Here is a 22,737-nt window from a genome sequence, read left to right as displayed (position 1 = left end):
AACATTAAAAAAATTTACGACTTATTCGATTTATGTATATAATAAATTAATTTATAATAACGAATAAATGCCATTTTATATTAATTACTAGTCAATACACTGACAAAAATAATCGCTAGCTGGAAGCGATTTTTTCTTTAGCAGGTAGCGATTAAAAATACTGTTTTTATCATTAAAATAAATTTATAAATATACATATTCATATATATTTATACATATATATAAATATAGATTTATATACTCATATATATATCAAATAATCGCTTGCAGCTAACGATTAAAAATCGATAGCTGCTAAAGAAAAAAATCGCTAGCAGCTAGCGATTTTTTTTTTCAGTGTGGGATAGAATTTAAAAAATAAGAGTTAAAAGTTTTTGGTATTTTCATGAGAAAAAAATTAGTATCTAGTATACTAATTTTTGATGTTATTATTAGCCACTCATTCGGTTTATGTATATTTTAAATGAATTTATAATGACAAATAAATGATATTTTAAGTTAGTAATTGATCAGTTATATCGAATTTATAAAATAAAAGTTGGTAACTTTTGCAATTTTTCGGCTGGAAAAATCTATATATATATCTAAGATAGCAATTCTGAATTTGACCAATCATTTACTTTTTAATTAATGTATGCCATAAATTAATTAATTTTCACTAATAAGTCATGTATTTATATACCTAAAAGTAATAATATAATTACTTTTTGGAATAACTGATAGTAGTTTTTAAAAATCTACAAAAATTCGTAAACTACTTTGCATTAAGTACATAATGGTACTAATTATTGATAACAGACTACACTTTTTACTATTATTTATTATTTTTAATATTCTGTTTTTTCCTTGTAGGGAAGGGTGGGGCAGAGCGACCCCCCTGAAATTTTGACCAAAAAAAAAATTTTTTTTTTTTTCGTCTAATTACTATAAATCCGATATGTTTGCGCATTTTTACCCCTACGCATGACATTTGGGGCAAAATGGACAAGCCCAAAATTTTGAAAAAATTATTTTTTCATATTTTTCGGCCGTGTCTCGATGTAAGAGGCAAATTTGGTCACTAAAAATTCATAAAAATTAAATTTTTTTTTTTAGTTGATAAATTTTTGAAATAAAGTAAAATTATAGAATTGATTTTTTTTTTTTATTAAATAACAATTAGTAATTAAGGTAATCGAGAGTGAACGATTTTTTACGCTTTAAAAAATTTTTTTCGAGTAATATAAAACCAAAAATAGTTGTCAAGAGAAAGAAATACATTCTTAATGATGAAAACAATTAAAAAAAAAAAAAAACGAAAAAAAAAATTTTTTTTATCACTTTTTGAAGGGGGGCCGCTCTGCCCCACAAAAAAAAAAATTTTCAGAATTTTGGCAAATGTCCATAAATTTGTTCGAAATAGGACAAAAGTAAAGTGATCCTATGGTTGAAAGCCACAAAAAATAATAATTGGCTTAGGGGGGCCGCTCTGCCCCACCCTCCCCTATATACAGAAAAATAGAATTTTGAGGCACGCGAAATTTTTTTTTTGCATTGTTCTCTATAAAAAATTTTGAAATAACTGACTATCACTCTGATTGAGTGAATATTCACTAATTTTGACAAATTCGCTTTTTAACGAGTATGAATTGGAAAAAAAATTTTCGTTGGGACGACAAAAAATTCTTGGGGTGAATAAAATCTTCTTGCGTCATCAAAATTTTTTTCTGTGCAGAAATCTTTAGAAATCAGATAAACCATCAACAGAAACAACCTGACAAATAAATTTATCATATCTCATTTCAATGATTTTCATATTTATCATTATCATGCGTTTTTGAAATTTCATTCATTTTTTTATCTTTATGCTGATTAATTTATTAATTTCATTTCACACCTTCGTCGTCGGTATTATGTCATTTCACATGTATCATTTGCACACATATAATATTCTATATTACATATATACATATATTTTTCTTAAAAGCCTACTCTTCTTTTTGTATACGACATCAACAACGGGACAAAAAGCAAGTATGCGTACTATATACAATAAAACGATGGATACGCTTCTCACGCAGGTTCAATGGCATGCGCGTGCGCGAGTAAATCATCATATGATTTGTGCATAAGTATGTGAATACATATAAAATACTCTACTCTAATTTTTTTTCAAATTGGGTTTTTCCAGTGTATAGTAAAATATAAACAAAATATTTAGACCTGCAATTACGGCTTCTACAAATATATATATATGAAGATGTATATAATGCTATTTAAGATCTTAGATCTAAGATAATTTTGGGACGCCCGCATGTCTGAGTACTTACTCTCAAGCTTAAGCGTAAATCTAAAATAAAGTATACCAACACTAAACTAATTTATTTAGTAATATATATGTATATATAAATATATACATGTACACGCAATGAATCCTTAAACAGCTGCATATTTTTTCTGTATTTTTGAAAAATATTACCTGCAAAGAAATATTCTCAGACGTCTAGGCAGTAGAAATACTTCTACTTCATACCTGTGACCTCTAGCAACCCCTGTATTGTAAATTGTATGACAAGTGTCCTTCCAGTATTTTAAAACCCCTAACATGGAGTTTACTATTTTCGTCATTACTTGAACCCCTGGGGTTTTAATCCCATCAATTTAGTGAATTTTAATCTCCAAATACGAAAAGATCGATTTAATTTTCTTAAATATTTTAAGTTAAATGAGTTTTGTAGTTCGACTGTAATTACAGGATTTAACGTCATTTAAGGTTTGACCTGGATGTAATGGGATTGTATTTGTAAAATCACTCTATGTCTACGAAATATTTACAGGGAATTATTTAGTCATTTACTTCGGGAAAACCCAGTTATTTGAATTTTTAATTCTTACAACAACAAAAAGTATAAATAATAACAACACGGAAAAAAATAAACTTTGAAAATTATGATTGAAATTATGACCCGGAACCCGGGTGTCAATGGGGAATTTTAACATTTTAAATAATAAATTTTATAATGCATGCCTCAATTTTCTAAGTATTAGTTACAATTTTTTATGTTCAAATAGTAATTTTTCTTGCACACAAAAAAAAAAATTCTCGACTGAAGGTAAATATTATTTATTCAAGAAAATTTCTTTGGAGACCTAAATTTTCTCAGATAAAGTAGAAATCTTCTCCAACCAAGACGAATTCTCTTGGCTCAAGAAAATCTTGACTTGGTTCCCGAAAACGTTTGTCTTCAAAAATATTTTCTTGACTCAAGATATCTGTTTTTTCTGTGTGCATACTCTCTTAAAATAAACCAGTGAAATCCACTGATTCACCAGTAAAATCCACCGATTCATTTCAAGAGAGTAGACAATAAATTTTCATACTTATCCCCGTATGAAAAAACCATATACTGTCGATAATATATAAAAAAATATATGGTAAATAACTGACCATATATGGCGGCAAAATTATTACTATTGATTAATATATGATTTATCATACATAATAATTTATACGTTTAATATTATAATAATCCATATCATTTATAATATATGTAATTATATACATGTGATATTGTATCAAAAATTATATGTCCGCTTTATATATTAATTTATAACGTAAAATATATGTTTCATCTTATAAATTAATTTATAATTTCAATATTATTATAATCCATATAATTTATAATATATGTAATTGTATACATATGATATTACATCGCAAATTATATTCTCGTTTTATATATAAACTTATAATTTCAGTATTATAATAATTTCGATATAATTATATATAAATAATTTAAAAAATACACTCATACCAAAAATTAAAGGAATAAAAAAATTTTAGAAATTTTTTAGTGATTTTTGCAAGACTGTAACTTCATGAAAATTAATCGTATCGAGATTTAAAAAAAAGCATTTTATAGCTTGAAATCTCTAGTTTTATATTTGTGCAAATATATATAAACATATACCTATCTATATAAATATATATTTACACACACTTATACAAATATATGTGAACATATACTTATATAATTATATATTTACATGTATAAATATTATATGTCAGTCATATAATTAAATCGTATATCTTATCATATAACTTAAAGTATAGTATAAAATATTATAAGCAATATTTATAAGTTAGCATATAAAAAAAATATATTACCAATATATATGTTGCAAATTATAAAATTATATAATATTTCGGCAAAATTTTGTATATGGCTCTATATATGACTTCTTATAATTTCATATAATTTATCATATATTTTGAATTATACTGAAGCTCATACATTGCTTTTTCATACGGGTCCTGTAATTTTTCACGTTTTAATCATAAATTCAAAAATTACTATTTAGAATGATAGTATTTACTGATCACTTAATCATTACATTACTTGTCGTTCTCAATTTATATAGTTCATTTTTTTCCGTGTAAAAATTCAAATGAAATTTAAAGTCCCATTTTTCAACAATTTTTTTTTCAAATTATTGACAAATATTCACTTAAAAAAAACCTAATTTCGAAAATTCTAATTTCTGGAAAATGATTATGCAATGTTATTAATTATTACAATAACTAAAAATTTGAATAAAATTTTGAGTCCCATTCGTCAAAAAATTTTTGTTCATTCATCCAAAATAATATTATTCAAAAAAATTAAATTTTTCCGCCATTCAAAAATCAATTCAAAGGATTATTCTAACATAATCTGTTTAATTATCCGATGCTAGACCCTTTGGTGTTATATCTATTCATTCGTAAATATATATATTTAAATCCAGATAATCATTAATTATTTCCAAAATATTGGTGATTAAATTCGCAACGGAATATCATAAAATATAATCTTCTGAAGCTTACCTAATTTCGATTGACCCTATTAAAATATATGATTAATATCATGAGATCTAGCACATATTCTGTACTCTAAAAATGTCAATGGAATAAAGCATCCGTTTTTTAGTTAGTTGTCATATTCCCGGGTCATGATCGCAACCTCGGTGGAGTTTTGTACGAATGTAGTACAGAGCGTGGAGTTAAGGGAGCAGTGCAGAGCTTGGGGCAGCTATCCGCGGGAGAGAGCGAGAGGGCGAAAAGGGGGTGCAGGAAAATGGAGAAACGACAAGCACGCCGCTAGACGTCGCGACTGTGGACTACTACGTCATGCACAGCAAGCGCCGCCTATTTCCCAGCATCAGCCCGACCATTGGCCGAGAGAAATGATGGCAGGCGTGCGTGCCAATCGATTCTCAGCAGTAGGCTTGAACCCAGTCGCCGCGCTCTCGGGTATGGTTACTAAACACTCGGGTGGGGGGAGGAAAATATCCGTGGTGGGGATCCTTCGGGTACCGTCGGCTCTATTGCTGACTGAGAGAGATATCCCGAGTATCCGTAAGAGCGAGAGAGACAGCAACCCGACAGGAAGTTAACTCCCGGCACAACCACCAGAATAGATCCCAAAGACAGACCGATTCAACATTCAGACGGTTCCGTTCTTCCGAGGCGAGCAGAGGTTTCTTTTCGCTTGTTGCTTTTGCTTGACAGAAACGTGCGCGTGGTATATCTTAACATAAATAAATAGATATCGAAGTACTCGTGTCAAGTAAATAAACATTTACTTTTGATTCTTCTGCAAAAGTTACAAGGAATAGCGGAATTAGCAATATAATTTTGCGAACAGTTTGTTTTATTTTTAAAAGTGAATAATAATTTTTAAGTGCGGTGATTTATTGAAACTGTTGTGAAGATACTGATACACATAATTGTTTTAAAATTTAAGTGAAAGGGGTATCAATACCTTTGATACTTATAAAACTTTAATGCATTGACAATCATTATCAATACACGGTAATAAAACTGCAACTTTTTTTTTATTCATAGAGTCGAGTGACATGTTCGCGGGGCCAGTGTCTATTGTTTGCACACCCGGAGTGTACAGGAGTGAGCAAGTCGTGATCGTGATCTCGTGTTGACGGTATTAAGACATGTGTTATTGCTAATATTAATTATTAACTTTGATAATTATAAAGCCTTTTAAAAATCTATTTTATGAGTTAACGCTTGTTGTATGTTTAATACCGGGAACTTTTTTTTGGAGTATAGTCATAAATAATAGAGACTTGCCAGCGTAGGCCTAAATTATTTTATCGGGATTTTTTTGTAACACGTGTGTTAATAATAAAAATCCGGCAAACTGTACGGACACAGAGAAGAGGATATGTTGACCATGGAGGCGGATTTAAAAGGCGGCAGCCTGCATGGCCAAATGCCGCCGCATCCACACCAAGGAGTATCACCGATGAGTCATCACACCAGCGTGTCACCTTACGGTCCCCTCGGGTCCATAGTTCATAGCCCGGCTCTCTCCTCCGGTAGTCCTCCCAATTCCGGTACACTGGGTGCCATGAGTTTGCAGCACCACCATCATCAGCATTTTGCATCAATGCAAGCCATTCAACAACAGCAACAGCAGCAGCAGCAGACGATGCACTCGCTTGCTCAGCAACACTCGCACCAGCAGTCCCAGCAGCAATCAGCCCAGCCTAACTCCCAGCAGGCCCAACACCAGTCTACGAATAACAACAACAGCAACAGTAAAAACAACAATGTTGACCGCGTGAAGCGACCGATGAACGCTTTCATGGTGTGGTCCCGCGGTCAGCGCCGCAAGATGGCCCAGGAGAACCCGAAAATGCACAACTCCGAGATATCAAAACGATTGGGAGCCGAATGGAAGATGCTAAGTGAAGCTGACAAGCGACCATTCATTGACGAAGCCAAGAGATTGAGAGCCGTGCATATGAAGGAGCACCCAGATTACAAATACCGACCACGGAGGAAGACAAAGACCCTTTTGAAAAAGGACAAATTCCCACTTGGTAGTGGTGTCCCTGTTGGCAGCATGCTCAGTGTTGATCAGAGACAAGTTAATCCGTCTAACGCACCTCAGCAGTCCCAATTATCTCGTGATCTCTACCAAATTCCCGGCGGATACGTAACCAACGGGTACATGATGCACGATCCGACGGGCGCTTATCAACAGCACCCAGGGTACGGTGGTCCCTTGGCCGGGTACCCACGCTACGACATGTCACACATGGGCGGCGGCAACTCAAGCCCCCTCAACAGCTACGTCAACGGATATGGCAGCTACGGAGCCAGCACAATACCTGCAGGTTCACCCTCACCTTATCACTCAGCCCAACCGGGCTCCCAGATGTCCAGCCACAGTCCTAGTGGCAGTAGTATCAAGTCCGAACCTACGAGTCCCGCGAGTGGCGGAATCCACACTCCAACGCCGATCGTAAGCTCGTCCTCGTCGGCCTCCAACGTCAAAAGGGAGTACATGGGCCAGCAGCCGAGTCAACAGCCCCAGGGCGACATCAGACAGATGATCAATATGTATCTGCCTCACAACGGCGACCAGGGGATCCCTCAGCACAACTCCGGCGTCGTCTATTCTCCCGGACCTGGACCATCACCCGATCCTCTGGTTCAACATCACCCAGGCATGCCAGTGTCGTCACTCAACCACCACCACATGTAAGCTTTCATCCACTATCAACATCATTCGATAAATATAAATAAATGTATATAAGAGGCGCACATAGACATATATCTACCAATATATATATTTACATGCATAAATATATAACACACTACATTCCAAATACATGTTTACCTCTCAGAAATTAGCTTCAATTCATACTCAACAATTAAATTTATCATCATTTTGTCGCGCTCTGGTGCTCCGATTCGTCAGTAATCAGTTGATTAATTTTTTTTATTTTTATTTGTATTAATTTTGACAAAAACTTCAGCTACTTGCGAAAAAATTTTTTAGAGATATTCGAAAAAAAAATATATATATGAATTGTAATAAAATTGCTGCCTCGAAAAATATTTATCGGCACTAGATGATGATGATAATGACTCAGATTAAAATTTTTGAATAATAATACAGATGGAGAAGCATAAATGTGTAGGCCCAAAATGACGTTTTCCTTCACTATGTTCATACTCTGTGATAGAAACGAAATCAAAGCGCGCTATGCGTGACCAACTATCGGGAAACAATATTATTTTAAAATATCGCCGTAATGTTTATAGGCTAATATACATAAATGTATATATACATCCATATATATACATATATGGTTATAATTCTAGAATTACAATTATTCAGAATATTATTACGATAGCGATACATAAAATCGTGGGTTCCACGATAATACGATTAAATGATAAAAATATCACTGTAAATACTATTTATAGATGTATTGATATATATATTAATGTATCTATAAAATTAAAATGTACATAGTATAAAGAAATACCTTTATCTTGCTCTAATATTAAACGAGTAATAAAATTATACAGACATATAATTTTATTATTTATATATATATGTATTTATCAATATAAATGCCGACATCTAAAAAAGGGGTAAGAGAGCGAGAGAGAAAGAGAGTGATAGATATTATTATAAGATATATAAAGCATTAGTATGATCTAATGACCTAATCAGGAAGTTAAATAATTCGAGTCTACTTCCATCTGCCGAATAAATTCACTGGAATAATATTTGAGCTGACAGATAAAAATATTATCAATATCGAAAAATTAAGTCAGGGTAAATCCAAACGTATTGCGCAAGTGTTTACATTCGTAATCTTAATTATTGCAATCACTTTTTATATATTAAGTTTTCTGTACAACACTATAGGAAATTTTTTGGTAATTTGAATAATTTGAGAGTGGGGACAACTATTTATACACACATATATACCTACGAATATATATGAGTGGAGAATTGAACACTTGGGCAAATTAAATAGATTTTCGGTGGAAAAATGACGTAAATATTTACACTAAATGGTAGAAAAAGGTGGTATGATTAATTATTATTTACTGATTATACATATATATATATACTTAAATATATATATAATTAAATAACTAATATGATTTTATTTTTCAATATCATTATTTACATATTATGTTACAGTTATAACAGCAGTAGATTCTACATCCTAAATAATTCCAGTTTTGGTTCCCCCACTTACTCTAATTATCATCATTTTAATTAAAGTGTTATTATATTTTTTTAATCACATCCATTATCATTATTATTATTTTTATTTTTATTGCTATTATTATATAGATAATTATTATTATTATTATTATTATTTTATATATTAATATTAATTTAAATTTAAATTTAAACATAAAATTTGTATTTTAACTCTACTATATAAATCCATGACTGTGATTTCATAAGGCTTTGATATGTAATTCGTTTTATGAAATTATTACCGTATAAAAATAATGATTGAAAATAAAATTTACGATGATAATTTCGGAGATAATGAAAACCAGTAGTTATCTCAACTATATTTTAAAATTAAAACCTAAAAAATTGTTTTATAAATTATAAAAATTAATATCACTCTGGCTTTCTGATATATATGTTTTAAATTATTATTTGTTGGCAATTAAGTAAATAAATATTTAAAAATTATTATACGTCTATTATTAAAGATAAAAAAAAAGAATTATAAAGTTATTAAATTTTCTGTAATTATCAAAAATTAAGGCCTTATAATTAACGAATTATAAGATATTTAAAATTATTACGAGACACGAATTAAATTTTGTGTACATAAAGTATACATTTTTTTTTAAACATGTTAAATAACGACTGAAAAGATTTGAATACATAAGTCTTGAAACAAAATAATATTGTGTTTTCAATTTAATTATACCCTACACTCATTTCATCTTTACACTTCCTGTGGTTATCACAATCCTTATTATTTATTTATTATTATTATTATTATTATTATTATTATTATTATTATTATTATTATTATTATTATTACTATTACTATTACTATTATTATTATTATTAACCAACATACACACAAGGACTCAGGTAATTATATATTTAGTCACAAAAAATTCTCAGTCACTTTTTATTTATTCGATACACATTTTTTGTTTTCTTTTTGTTTTTTTTTTGTTTTTGTTATATACTGAAAAAAATTTGATTTTTGAGCCAGTCAATTTTTTATCTCAATTTTGAATTATATAGATGAGGACCAGTAAAATTGGGAACCGGAAAATTTTAAGTTAAAATTTTTTTTTAAATGACAAACTATTAATTTAATAATTACACGCAGATAATTTTTGAGTAAAAATTACCCATAAAGTTTACTCTCCAAATTTGAAACAGTGACTATTGACTGTTTCACAGCTATAAGTATACCAAGTGGTATACTTATAGCTGTGAAATAGTGTATAAGGTAAAAGACCTAGTACCCGATCACTCTATGTATTTATATATCTATATTTAGTAAAATCCAGTAATTATAGATATATAAATACATGAGTGATCGAGTACTAGGTCCCTTACCTCATACACTATTTTTCAGTGGTTTTTACTGTTTCAGATTTAGAGAGTACACGGAAAGAAATTTTCTTTAAAAATTACCGTTAAATTCACTGTAATCGTGGGACATAATGCGGCGCTTTTATTTGTTAGCATTTTTTAATTAAAAATTACGGAAAAATTTATTTATTTTGTGGTAAACTTCATAAAATTTACCGAAAACCGAATAAAATTTACAGTAGACTACGGTAAAATTTGTAAAAAAAAAGTTAAAAATTATCTCACTTACCGACAAATGATCAGGTCGTGCCATTCGTCCCACAATTACCGTGAATTCAACGGTAATTTTTAAAGAAAATTTCTTTCCGTGTAGTACTGTAAGGACATCTATCCAGTAACTAAATTTTGACTCTGTTGTTAGTAGAAATTGCACTTCATTTACATGCGATCGAGTGGTATATTTAACGATGTGCATGGGAAAAATTTTGATATGTACCACAGTCCTCACAGTATCATACTTTTTACTTCTGAAAATTTGAAATAGTGAAAATAGTGACTATTCATCGTTTACTTGTGAAAAATATGTCACTAATTCAAATACTGGTATAGTTTTCACGGGTAATAAGTGACTACTCACTGCCAAATAGTGATCGTCACGTGATTTTCACTGATATGTTTTTAAAGAGTAGGTAATTTTTACCAAATATTTCTCTGCGTGTAATTTTCAAATTTTGACAGTTCAAAATACTTGAAAAAATAAATTTTTTACTTTACATGTGTTATTCAAATCATCACATGTTCAAAAATAGTTTTTTTAATTTTTTTGAGCCTGAAAATTGATAAAAAAAATTATTTTCTACTGTCTAAATTTATCATTTGCATATTTACGTCTACTTAAATATTTTTCCAATAATTACTTCCTACCTAACCCATAAAACCTGTAATATTTCAGCACAAAAATAGACTCATGCAATAAACAATTTTAAAAAATTCTCAGTCTTTCAATAATTTTTTCAGTTAAACTATTGCATACTTACAGCAGTAATTTTTAAAAAATCAGCCATATAATAATTTCTCATTCCAATACATAATGTTTATCTGAAAAGTATTTTTCCGCGCATACAACTATCGCTCTCAGATAAAATATTTGAAATCCATAGAAAAGATAAAGTTATTAAGAAAAGAGACAATGTAAAATAAATAACTTAAAATTAACAGTATAGGATATGATGACACTGGTCAAAGAGTTTTTACCAGCGGCATATATTAATGGCAAGTAAAAGTTAGATATATAGTCAACATTAGCAATAAACCGCGTGTCGTGCCGGGATATTGCTAAAAGAGAGAGAGTAGAAGAGTGCAGGATCTGTAGAGAGTTTGTTATGCCCAATGGTGGCAACTAACCAGACACCCACTTCTACTTGAGTGTGTGTACATATATGTATATATATATATATAAATATCTATTTCTCTCACTCTCGCTCCCGGTACTCTTAATATCCAGCAGCTTTGTCAAAACTCAGTCTAACCAATGAGCAGACACAGAGAAAGAAGAGAGAAATGATTTAGTGGTTGGAGCTGCTGGGTTATTCTGGTGCCCCACCCAGGAATGCTGGAGTTTGCGCGAGATTTTACCCACTAAAATAAGAGCAAAAGGATTCAGTCCTCAGTATGATAATCCTCAAACTGAACCGAGTGGACCCAGCTCTCATATATATTCTCAAAATATAATGATCGGCTAGCACATGGCCAGGCTGCAGAGCAGACTTTTGCGTAGACAATCATAATATATATCCATACCACCATACCATCACAGACTAGGGGTCCCAAATAAAGACCCAAGTATATGCCCAGTCGCCTCCGCGATTTTACTCCTCTAATAATTCACTTGATAAATTATTTTCAATTTATCTCTGAGGATTTCGGATTTAGCCTCATTATACCCGGCTTTTTTTACTCTGATTGTAAGTTATTATCAGCACACACGCTAAATATCCACTGATGTATAATTGCATTTATGCCCATTCCCCTTATCCGTTTTTTAAATTTTAATTCTTTAAATTATAATTGTTTTTTCACGAATCGTTTAATAAATCGGGGATTTATCTAAGCAGAATTAAGACTTTAGTATATTTATTACATTATTTATCAATAATACACACATCCATATATACATATATAAGGAAAAATAAAAAAGAGCTCAGCCAGGGATTTTTGGTTAATAAAATAAATAATAAAAATAAGTCGTTATAAATGCGTGGAAGTATGGGCCACATTTACACGGTTTCAAACTCGAAAGGCTAGTCATTCGACAGGTAGCCCGAGTAGGTCGTTATATACGTTCTCGCTATACCTGATACGATGCTGGTTTCTGTGCGTACCACATGTATGTATACATCAATCCACATGTATTATATATATATATATGTACTACACATATAGCGAACAAACCGGGTAGTAGCTGGGCGAGAAATATTCCTATGAATCATTACGGTCCCATCTATATTTAGACACCCATATACACAATTTCAAGGTGTGAATCCCATCCACCTTCTTTATCTTGTGTCTATACCACACGGACGCGGTTTGTTCCTCACACGCGTTAAAAAATTTTGGTAAACTTTAACAAGTATGGACATATTTTTATATTTATTTGCATTTATTACTCGTGTGTATCTGCTACTTGTACATACTTGGCATTTAAATTTAAACTCGCGTTGTTTTGCCCACTTGTTACGTGTTCACTTTGTTAACCGGCATAGTTGTACGTACATATATATATTATATATATATATATAGAGGATTGATTTACTGGATTGCAGCAGCATTTCGATGCGCCATTACCGGCGTTAAGTGCCGTATTGTTAACCCCCGTTTTGCGCGATTAACCGCGACTCAATCTCCTCGTCATTGTTTTTAACCCTCATAAATTTTTTTTTTCCCGCCGTTGGTTATTTATTAATTTAATATTTATTTATTACTGTTATTATTATTTTTCGTCACCTCTGTCACATATATTTGTTTTTCTATTATGCAAATTACCAGCAGAAAATTTTCATTCGTCGCATTGTGTGATAGAGCTTATCATTGATAACTATGTATTCAACTGGTTGCATAAATTTTTTTATTTACTGATGGCTATTGCTGAGCAGACTTATCGTTTATGTACCTCTCGTTATTTCATTAGGATGTGTGAGTGTGTAAGGTGTGGGTGAGTGTCAGTGTGTAAGAGTGTAACCATAATGTTCTCCTTGGAAATAAATGAAGACGATTAGAAACTTTTTGAGAAACTATTCACTGATTAAAATATAACTGGAGTTTAAGTATAGAATACGTCGAGGAGGATTTAAATGTGGATATAGAAAGTGAGAGCGAAACACGAGGGCGTTAATGCGCCGCAATTTATAATGTTTTGTAGAGAAGCGCTCATGTGAGTACAGGGAGCCGGAAAATTATTAATTACGTTTTAGAAAACATATATTACAGGAAAAAAAATTTATAACCGTAACGGTCCAAGAAAATCTGTAAAATCAGCCCTCGAAACCCTCTCAGAAAATCGGGACTCGTTACTTTCCAAGAAAATATATCAGAAATCTATAATAATTATGGGAAATATCCTTATGAGTATGGTAATCATTACTTTAATTTATATATGATATATAAATTATATATGATATATAACTTTTCCTAGAACTAAGGGCGCATATGCCATAATCCCAAGTAATTTTTACCATGACGTTATGGGTCGATATTTCATACATATTTTCTCTTTATATCGTGTTTTGTAACTTTTTTTTAAAAATAAATATTCAAATGTAAGCTAATTAACCCACCTGCCTCGCATTTATTTTTAAATTTACTCATTATTAAACCAAACTCTTCAAAAGTTAACTCAATTAATTCTTTCGTTGCTTATGATAATTAACTGTTATCAATATTATCTGAAATATTAATTGCAAAATCTCATATTTTTTTGTCTAGTCGAATGAATTTTTTTCTCGATGCTCAACTTCTAACGAGACATTACCTAACAGCGTTAACTATTTCAAAATAATTATTCAAGACAAAGGTAGTGTTCGATTCTGAATACTTTTCGTTAAACGTACAGACAGTTCGTTATCTTAATTTTGAATATCGGGGTGGGCTGTTTGTTAACTTTTTTTTTTGGGTTTTTTTTGAATCAGTTCAAATATTTAAATTTCATAAGAAAGAGTGGTGTAAGAAGTCATTTTTACAATAGGCATTAATTCGATACTCATTATATAATTTTTAAATAAACACTTTTTTTATTTTTTTTTAAATCTCTATAAAAAAATTTTTTATTACAGTTAAGCACTCATACAAATTTCATAATTTAATTAAATATTCAAAAAAATAATTAAGCTTTTGATGACAATGGGAAGCGAGCACTGGTGTGATAAACTTATAAGTTGTGTTGAGAAAACACTAAAAATTAATAATATGTTTGCACATATGCACATAATTTTTTTTTTTGCAATGGCTAATGATATAGACCTAATATATGTACATAGGTGCAATACTGTTTGATAATTAAACAGAAAAACGTTTTCTGCTCGTAAAAAAAAAATGACTCAATTAAAAAAAAAATTGTACGCGCCAATATTCGAAATTAAGTGGACAAATTGAAATAACGGTTAATTTCCTCACTTGTAAATTATAAGGTGAAGGTAATCAGGCTCGACCGTGACACAGAGGTGAGTAAGCCGGCGATAAGCGCGAAACGTTATTTTTTTGACCCACCTCCTTTAAGACTCGGAAGTTAAGTAACGACAAATTGGACGATTGTGATCGCTCTGACGGGGACTTAATTAAGTGCGACCCCATTCGTGGCGGGTTTGTTGTCTCATGCGAATCGGGCATTAGAGTCTCGCATCAATTAGAAAACGAACATAGACTTGACTAATCGTTACCGTGCCTGGACAAAATTCTCGGTGTCCACTGACGTTTCAATTGAGCACATGCTCTATTGCGCGCCCGCGAAACAATGAATTTTTGAAAACAATTACGACAGAGATTACTGACCTGTACTCAACGTCAGCAGTTTCAAAATTTAAGTCTTCGGACTAAAAACTCATGCGTGTCTTACTCATTTTCATTGATTCCATATATTTGCGTACAATTTCGTTTCCGTTACCGTGTCTGATACACCACAAACTTGCCCTCCTGCCCACCGGAAACGCAAACGACCACAAGATTCTGTGGGCTCTTTTGTATCTTACGTAATAATAATGACCATAATAATCCTCAAAGTCATGTATATTTATTACGATCCGGAAAATATAAATTTTTAAAGATTTTTCTGTGAATATATACATATATGTACAAATATATATATTCCGTGTACTGGTTATTTATTTATCGATCAGATGGTAAAAAAATTATTCAACGCATGATTTGATATTTTTTATATGAATGAAATATATTTATATTAAACTATATATATATATATCATCAGGACAATAATAGTTAGTAGGTACAAAAGAAATAATAATTCTTTGAGTATGCATGTACTTTGAGAATGTGGTCAAAACACTTGTATAAATATGTCTTGAGTATCATGTTATTGAACCGTGTGAAACTTTTTTGAATCATCGTTTCATGCACAAGAAATGGAAAAATACACAGGAAATGCAGAATATATATATGTATATATGTATACACATATATTTTAAGATCTCAAAAAATTAATATGAATTGAAAAAAAAAAAAATAAATAAAATAAACGTCACTCGGTAGATTGTGATCGATGATATCATATTTACATATCAGTGAATAACATCAGGAAAAATTTGATAATAAAAAATTAATCGTTATAAATTTATTCAGTTGATTTAAATATTAACTTTTGTCACTGGATTATATTTACTTGTACATTAAATAAATATAAATAATAAAAAAAAAATTAACAAAATAATTTTGAAGGGAAAAGATTTTAAAAATAACTGCAGATATATACATTTTGTCGACTGCGTCAACGTGAGAACAGACCGTAAGCAGTATTTATGGATACTTTATCGCAAAAACATGCCGAAGTTAAAAGTTTGTCGATACGAGGGCTGGTATAACTTGCGCTCTTACAGAACTCGTACACTAAAAAAGAGGCCCTACATATTTTAGCGTTTTTACCCAAAGAAACGTGAGCATGCATTCGTATTCGAGTCTTTGAACTCGTGCTTTGTAATTATATATGAGAATAATTCAGCGCTGATTGACTTCGTTCAAAAAAAAAGTCCGGACGGAAAAAAAATTAAAATTAACCTGACAAAATATATGACGAGTGCGAGTTTAATTTTTTTAGACAGCATTGACATGAGAGCGAAAATAATAACAGAGTTAGAGATCAGGATAGATGAGTAGATGACAATGTAGTCAGTCTGGATAACTGTTTTCATAAATATATATACATATGTGTGGACATATTTGTGTAAATATATAATACAGCGACGCCTGACAGAACCATTCGAGCAAGCGAATAACGCGCTAGGAGAATATATTCGCGAACAGGCATGAGGCATTGAAGCAAACACTCACATTTTGAGGCAGTAGCGTTCAAACACGGAAACGAGAAACTACCACTTGACTAACACTATGAGCACACGACAAACACTCGTCAACCTAGTCTACTCGCATCTCTTTCTTCCGATCATGTCCGGCATATGACCCTCCTGCAATCATATATATAAATATCTCAACTACTGCTACTGCTACTGCTACTTCTAATGCTACTCCTATACTTCTGAAAATTTTTTGCTCAATGAAACATGGCCCTAATTACTGACATGCTCACTCAAGTGCTCTGCCAGTGGGACTTTTATTTAATATCTATGGTATATAAATTTTATCGAAAGTACTATTTTATCTTATAGGAGACTGGGACACGAGGGCCATACCTCAGTCGCTACTTTTTTTGGATTTTTAGACCCCCCACCCCCGCCAAAATACGACAAAAAAAAATTACTACCCGAGTCAAAAAACAAATTCGGATTTAAGTCTCAAAGTTCTCAATGAAGTTTTCGAGGATCAACTTAGAATTTGAAGGTTAAGACAATATATAAAATCATCCTAGTTAAGTCCTCAAAGTAGAACGGCTGCCCAATTTCGAAACACAGTAACTGAAAAAATTTTCTAAATCAATTTTTTAGTATTTTTAGTTTCAGTGGAGTCTTGTGAACATGATTCGATGCATATTTCAAAAATTTTATTTTTGTCAGTTACTATGTTTTGAAATTGGCCAGCCGAGTAGTTACGACCCATTTTACCACTTTGAGAACTAAACTGGAATAGCATAATCTGAATTAGAGCCTCAAAATACTCGAAACATACAGGAATAATTTTATCCACATTTGAACCAAAGTCCAAAATATAATTTTCGATTTGTTGAGGATTTTGAGGTCTTAATTATAATTAAAAATCGATAAATTATTCGCATTTAGACCTCATAGTTCTCATTGAGGATTTTGAGTCCTAAAGTAGAGTTACTTTTTGGGCGGCAAATAAAATATCAAAGGAATTGAGGCTTTTGAGGACTAAAATAGAATTAGTTTTTTGACTCGGGTAGACTATGGTAAAAAAAAAATTTTTGAGAGGTCCGTCATGCCCCGATCTCCCAAACATGACAATCAATATAATCTAACGACTCGTCAGACGGGTGATAAAAATTTACAAGCGCAATAAAAATGAAATCAAGAATTATTAGTTTCTTAATACTTTTATTTGTGTTGTTAAACATAAAAATTTTTACAAAACATTCGACTTTCTCCAAAACGACTGGAAGTATTGATATGCTGACTTTAAAAATTATTACTGTGTACTAATACCAAGGTATTGAGTAATTCGTTTTATATCAACCAGTTGCATGCACAAAACAAATATTGCATAAATTACTCATGGGATTAATGTACGGAGATATTATTTCAATCGGTTAAATAATATTCTACAGCAATTTGAATTAAATGGAAAAAATACTTTTGTTGAGGGCCTGTTGATTTCTTATTGAACACACATGTGTTGTATGACGTGCTCGTGGAAAAATTAAAATGGAGTGGGAGTGGAGAGAAGTACATGCGGGGGTTATATTAATTGGAGTTACAGCCACTTGATGTGTACAACTGACTGACTGCTCAATATACGTTTGTAAAGCACTTTTGCAGCCAACCCTGCTCTATATATTTAACATTATTTGTTCCTTTATCAATTGTTGTTCGCAATAAATATATTTTAATACTTAAAAAGGGGGAATTTTGAAACAGCTTTCAGATACACGCCAATAATTATAAGTTAAGTTTATGAATAAAATGTTTTTCATATTAAATTCAAGGTCACATTTTAATTTAAAAATAAATTTATAATAAAATTCCTTGGTAATATTTTTTAAATTATTTCCACTTTTAGTCTATGCACACAAAAAAAAAAAATTCTCGACTGAAGGTAAATATTCTTGATTCAAGAAAATTTTTTTGGAGACCTAAATTTTCTGAGATAAAGTAGAAATCTTCTCCAACCAAGACGAATTCTCTTGGCTCAAAAAATCTTGACTTGGTTCTCGAAAACGTTTGTCTTCAAAAATATTTTCTTGACTCAAGATATCTGTTTTTTCTGTGTGGGTAAATAAATATTAAAATTTTCAAGACAAAACCAGACGCAATTTTTAGAAAAAATTAAATTTTTTTTTCAAAGTGCTAGAGAAATGTGGGGTAAAATTAATATGGGGGAAAATAGGCCACCTGAAAAATTTATTAAATCATTTTTCGATAGAAAAAATAATAAATTTATAATGACGCTGATGATTATGATGATAGATATATAGATAAAAAATACGTCGTGAGTATTATAACTATATAGGTATGTCTTGTTAAGTTGAAGCAGGTGCTGACAGTCGAGGGCGATTTATGACGTCCCTATTGTCTCAGCACGATCGTTAGCCGGGAAGCAATTAGTAGGCTGTGGGATTGAGAGAGGTTCCTGCGGAAGACGCACGGCCTCCGAGATCTTCTGCTACCCTCCTCATCTATAAGGAGCTTCCTCTAGCTCTTCCTAATTCTCGCATCTTCATCCACATCGACTCCTTCCACTTCCCTCCCAGCTCCAGCTCCAGCTCCAGCCCTAGTTCCCTCCCTCTGCATCTCAGCCACTATCTATTCCGATTCTTGATCCCGTAATTATCAAGGACTTGCGCAGCACTGATAAACCCAAGACCCGTCCGAAAGATGATAATGACGATGCCGAGGCAAAGACACTTGATATCCCTCGTACTCAGCAACTAATGGCTCCTCGACACACTGTCCAGCGTCTGATAAATGAATGAATAAATAAAAAAAAAGTGTACGTATAATATGACGGAGGAATGTAATGATGTGCGATGGAAAGACAATAATAAATACACAGGAAGAGCCTGGAGAAAATGAGTGGTATGACAAATGATACTACTCCTCGGCATGTGTGGGGCAAGAAAAGAGCACCAGTATCACACTTGACCCAATGGATATCAAGATAGGTGAGAGTTCTATGGATGGAAAATGAACCTCTGCAGAGTGTCCTGTACCCAGCCAGGATATGTCACACGGGGTATCAGGTTACCTCGAGTGCTATCTGTGGTGTCTACCCAGGAACCTCAGACGATTGAAGCGCAACGTATTTCCTCCTGGCAATCGATCCTCGTGCATCCGCGTCAGCTAATTAATGACATTACTTACATATATTTATGTCCAACTCAAGACTGATATTATTTTTACCCGGGGCTTTTAAAAATTAATAAAAATGAAAAATGTCGACTGTATGTATATAAAAAGATAATGTATATATTTAAACCGGAAATACGGTGGGTGCATCGGGTCGTGAAGTGTCATGCAGTGTCGCAGAGAGCAGTCTTGGGGGCGTCGGCGGACACCGTGACCAAATAAAATCTGCCTGATGTGAACACCGATGATACTCTGCTGCGGTGCTACTGCCTCTATATATATATGTGTGTGTGTATGTGTTATATATATATTATATAAAGTAAAATAAAATAAAGAAATAAGTCGCGTGTACTTTCAGCTTCCTCCTCCATCTCTTTTCGTCGACGTGACACGAGACGTCCTCCCGTTTTATATATACAGAGTAAAACCTGATGCATACAAACACAAATTACGTTCAGAGTCACGAACGTTAAATGTCTTGGCATATATATTATGCTTTTATTATGGCAAACGCAGCATAAGTGTAAGTGTACCGGTATACGGCATATATGTGTCGCGTGTGATGGATACACCACTTGGTAATTGGAACTCTCTTCTTATGTGAGCCGAGTCTTACCAGCTATATATATACATATATATATATAATACTTTTCTGCACACCGACATTAAGCAAGCCATCAGAGAAATGGAACACGAGAAATGGAACAGCGATCTTGGTGTTTGGTGTGCTATTACAGTTGCAACACTTAGCTTCTTCATCCGACGATTACAATTTCCGACTCGTTTCCGATTTACAAAACAAAAATCTACACGGAAAGAAAATTATGCCAGCGGTTCCCATAATTTTGTGAAATTTTTTCCTATACCATCATAGGAATTACGACCATAAATTATGGGAGCGGTTCCTATAATTATAGGAATGTTTCCCATAATTATAGGAATAGTTCCTATAATTATGGGAATGATACCCATAACACTATAGGAATGGTTCCTATAATTATAGGAATGGTTCCTATAATTATAGGAATGGTTCCTATAATTTATAGGAATACTTTCTATAATATTATGGGAATCATTCCTATAATTTATGGGAATGGTTCCTTTAATTTATAGGAACTATTCCCATAAATTATAGGAACCATTCCCATAATATTATGGGAATGGTTCCTATAATAGTATGGGAACTATTCCTATAATATTATGGGAATGATTCCCATATTGCAATTGGAATGGTTCCCATACCATTATGGGAACCATTCCTATAATATTATGGGAATGGTTCCCATATTATCATGAAAAAATTAATTTAAAGAAAAGTGTGGTAATCACTTCTACAATGCACAGAAATATTATTAAACATAAAAACAAAAATTCAAACATTGAAAAAAAAATCGTATTTGGCAAAAAACATTAAAATTTTTAACAAGAATTTTTTGTCAGCACAAAACATTCAAGAAAATTCAAATTTTGGGAAATTTCTACACTATTGTGCAAAAAAAAAATTTAATGATATTATAGGGATGGTTCCCATAACATTATGGGAATAGTTCCCATAATATTATAGGAATAGTTCCTATACCAATATGGGAACCATTCCCATAATAGTATGGGAATGATTCCCATACCATTATGGGAATGGTTCCCATAATATATGGGAACCATCCCTATAGTAGTATAGGTACTGTTCCCATACCATTATGGGAACCATTCCCATAATGCATAGGAAAACTTCCCATAATTTTCTTTCCGTGTAAATAATTATTGTTATTTTTATTGCAGTGAATATTTCAATTTTTTCATTTTTTTATAAAAAAAAAATTAATATTTATCGTGTTATTATTAATAATTAAATATTTAAAAATCTCAACAATAAATAACTCGTTTTGTGTATGACATTGTGCCGGCAGTAGACTATTAGTACTTTGTGCTCTATCAATCAACTGAGTTGGGGAAAAAAAGTTAATCGCACTCACATTAACACACCCGAACTTTACTACAGTGTTCAGTAGTCATATATATGTGTATATGTATAAAGTAGAAGTCTACTACAACACACCTTTGCCTCGAAATTCTCGACGCGCGAATAACTCTAACTTAGCCGCTGCTGCACGGAACGGCACTGCTTTCTGCCGCTATAAATTCATAAATCCATATATATATATATATATATGAATGTGAATGTATATAAGTTAGAAACTCCTGTGGTGTGGCCCTCCCTCTTAGCCAGCACGAAAGCAGGCCCGAGGTAAAACTTCTCGTCGAGTCGCCTCACCACCTAATAATCCCAGCCGCGAATGCCAACGGCTAAACTCCCTCAGGTTGTCGAGCTGTCTCAATAAATTCACGACTAGTTAGTCGCACGGCAAGAAACTTGTCAAGATTAAATCCATGCACACTCTTACAGCTCTTTAGGCCTTTTGTCAAAAAATAATTGTCAATAATTAACAAAAAGCCAAGCGAAAAATTATAAACCGCCGATAAAATATATAATAGTCAGTCCAGTGTCTTCAGCACAATGTACACAGAGTCCCGTTATCATATCACACACGACTTGTATACGAAATCGTGACTTGCATACCCTCGGCCGACACGACTCATCGCGACAAGTATTTTTTTATATGCAAGTGGAATCACATCGCGGCTCATTGTAATCATGTGTTGTC

The 22,737-nt window shown here is 32.1% G+C and overlaps 1 protein-coding gene across 7 annotated transcripts in view; it reads left to right on the top strand.

The window, feature by feature from the left end:
- LOC130671830 (transcription factor Sox-2-like) overlaps positions 1 to 22,737 on the top strand; it is a 193,229-nt gene that overhangs the window by 125,732 nt on the left and 44,760 nt on the right. Inside the window, exons 1-2 of one of the 7 annotated variants that reach the window (XM_057475923.1) lie at positions 5,424 to 7,528; positions 8,994 to 9,638. The exons of 4 other annotated variants lie outside the window; for them this stretch is intronic. In XM_057475923.1, coding sequence (XP_057331906.1) covers positions 6,204 to 7,528; positions 8,994 to 9,075 — 1,407 coding nt within the window. In that variant the 5' untranslated portion in view covers positions 5,424 to 6,203 and the 3' untranslated portion in view covers positions 9,076 to 9,638. Of the gene's footprint in view, positions 1 to 5,423; positions 7,529 to 8,993; positions 9,639 to 22,737 lie in introns of those variants that run through there. 2 more of the 7 variants (XM_057475922.1, XR_008990585.1) reach the window with 2 other exon arrangements.

This window comes from Microplitis mediator, chromosome 7 (genome assembly GCF_029852145.1).
Source record: "Microplitis mediator isolate UGA2020A chromosome 7, iyMicMedi2.1, whole genome shotgun sequence".
In the NCBI taxonomy this organism is placed as follows: domain Eukaryota; kingdom Metazoa; phylum Arthropoda; class Insecta; order Hymenoptera; family Braconidae; genus Microplitis; species Microplitis mediator.
This window is presented reverse-complemented; position numbering and strand designations above follow the sequence as displayed.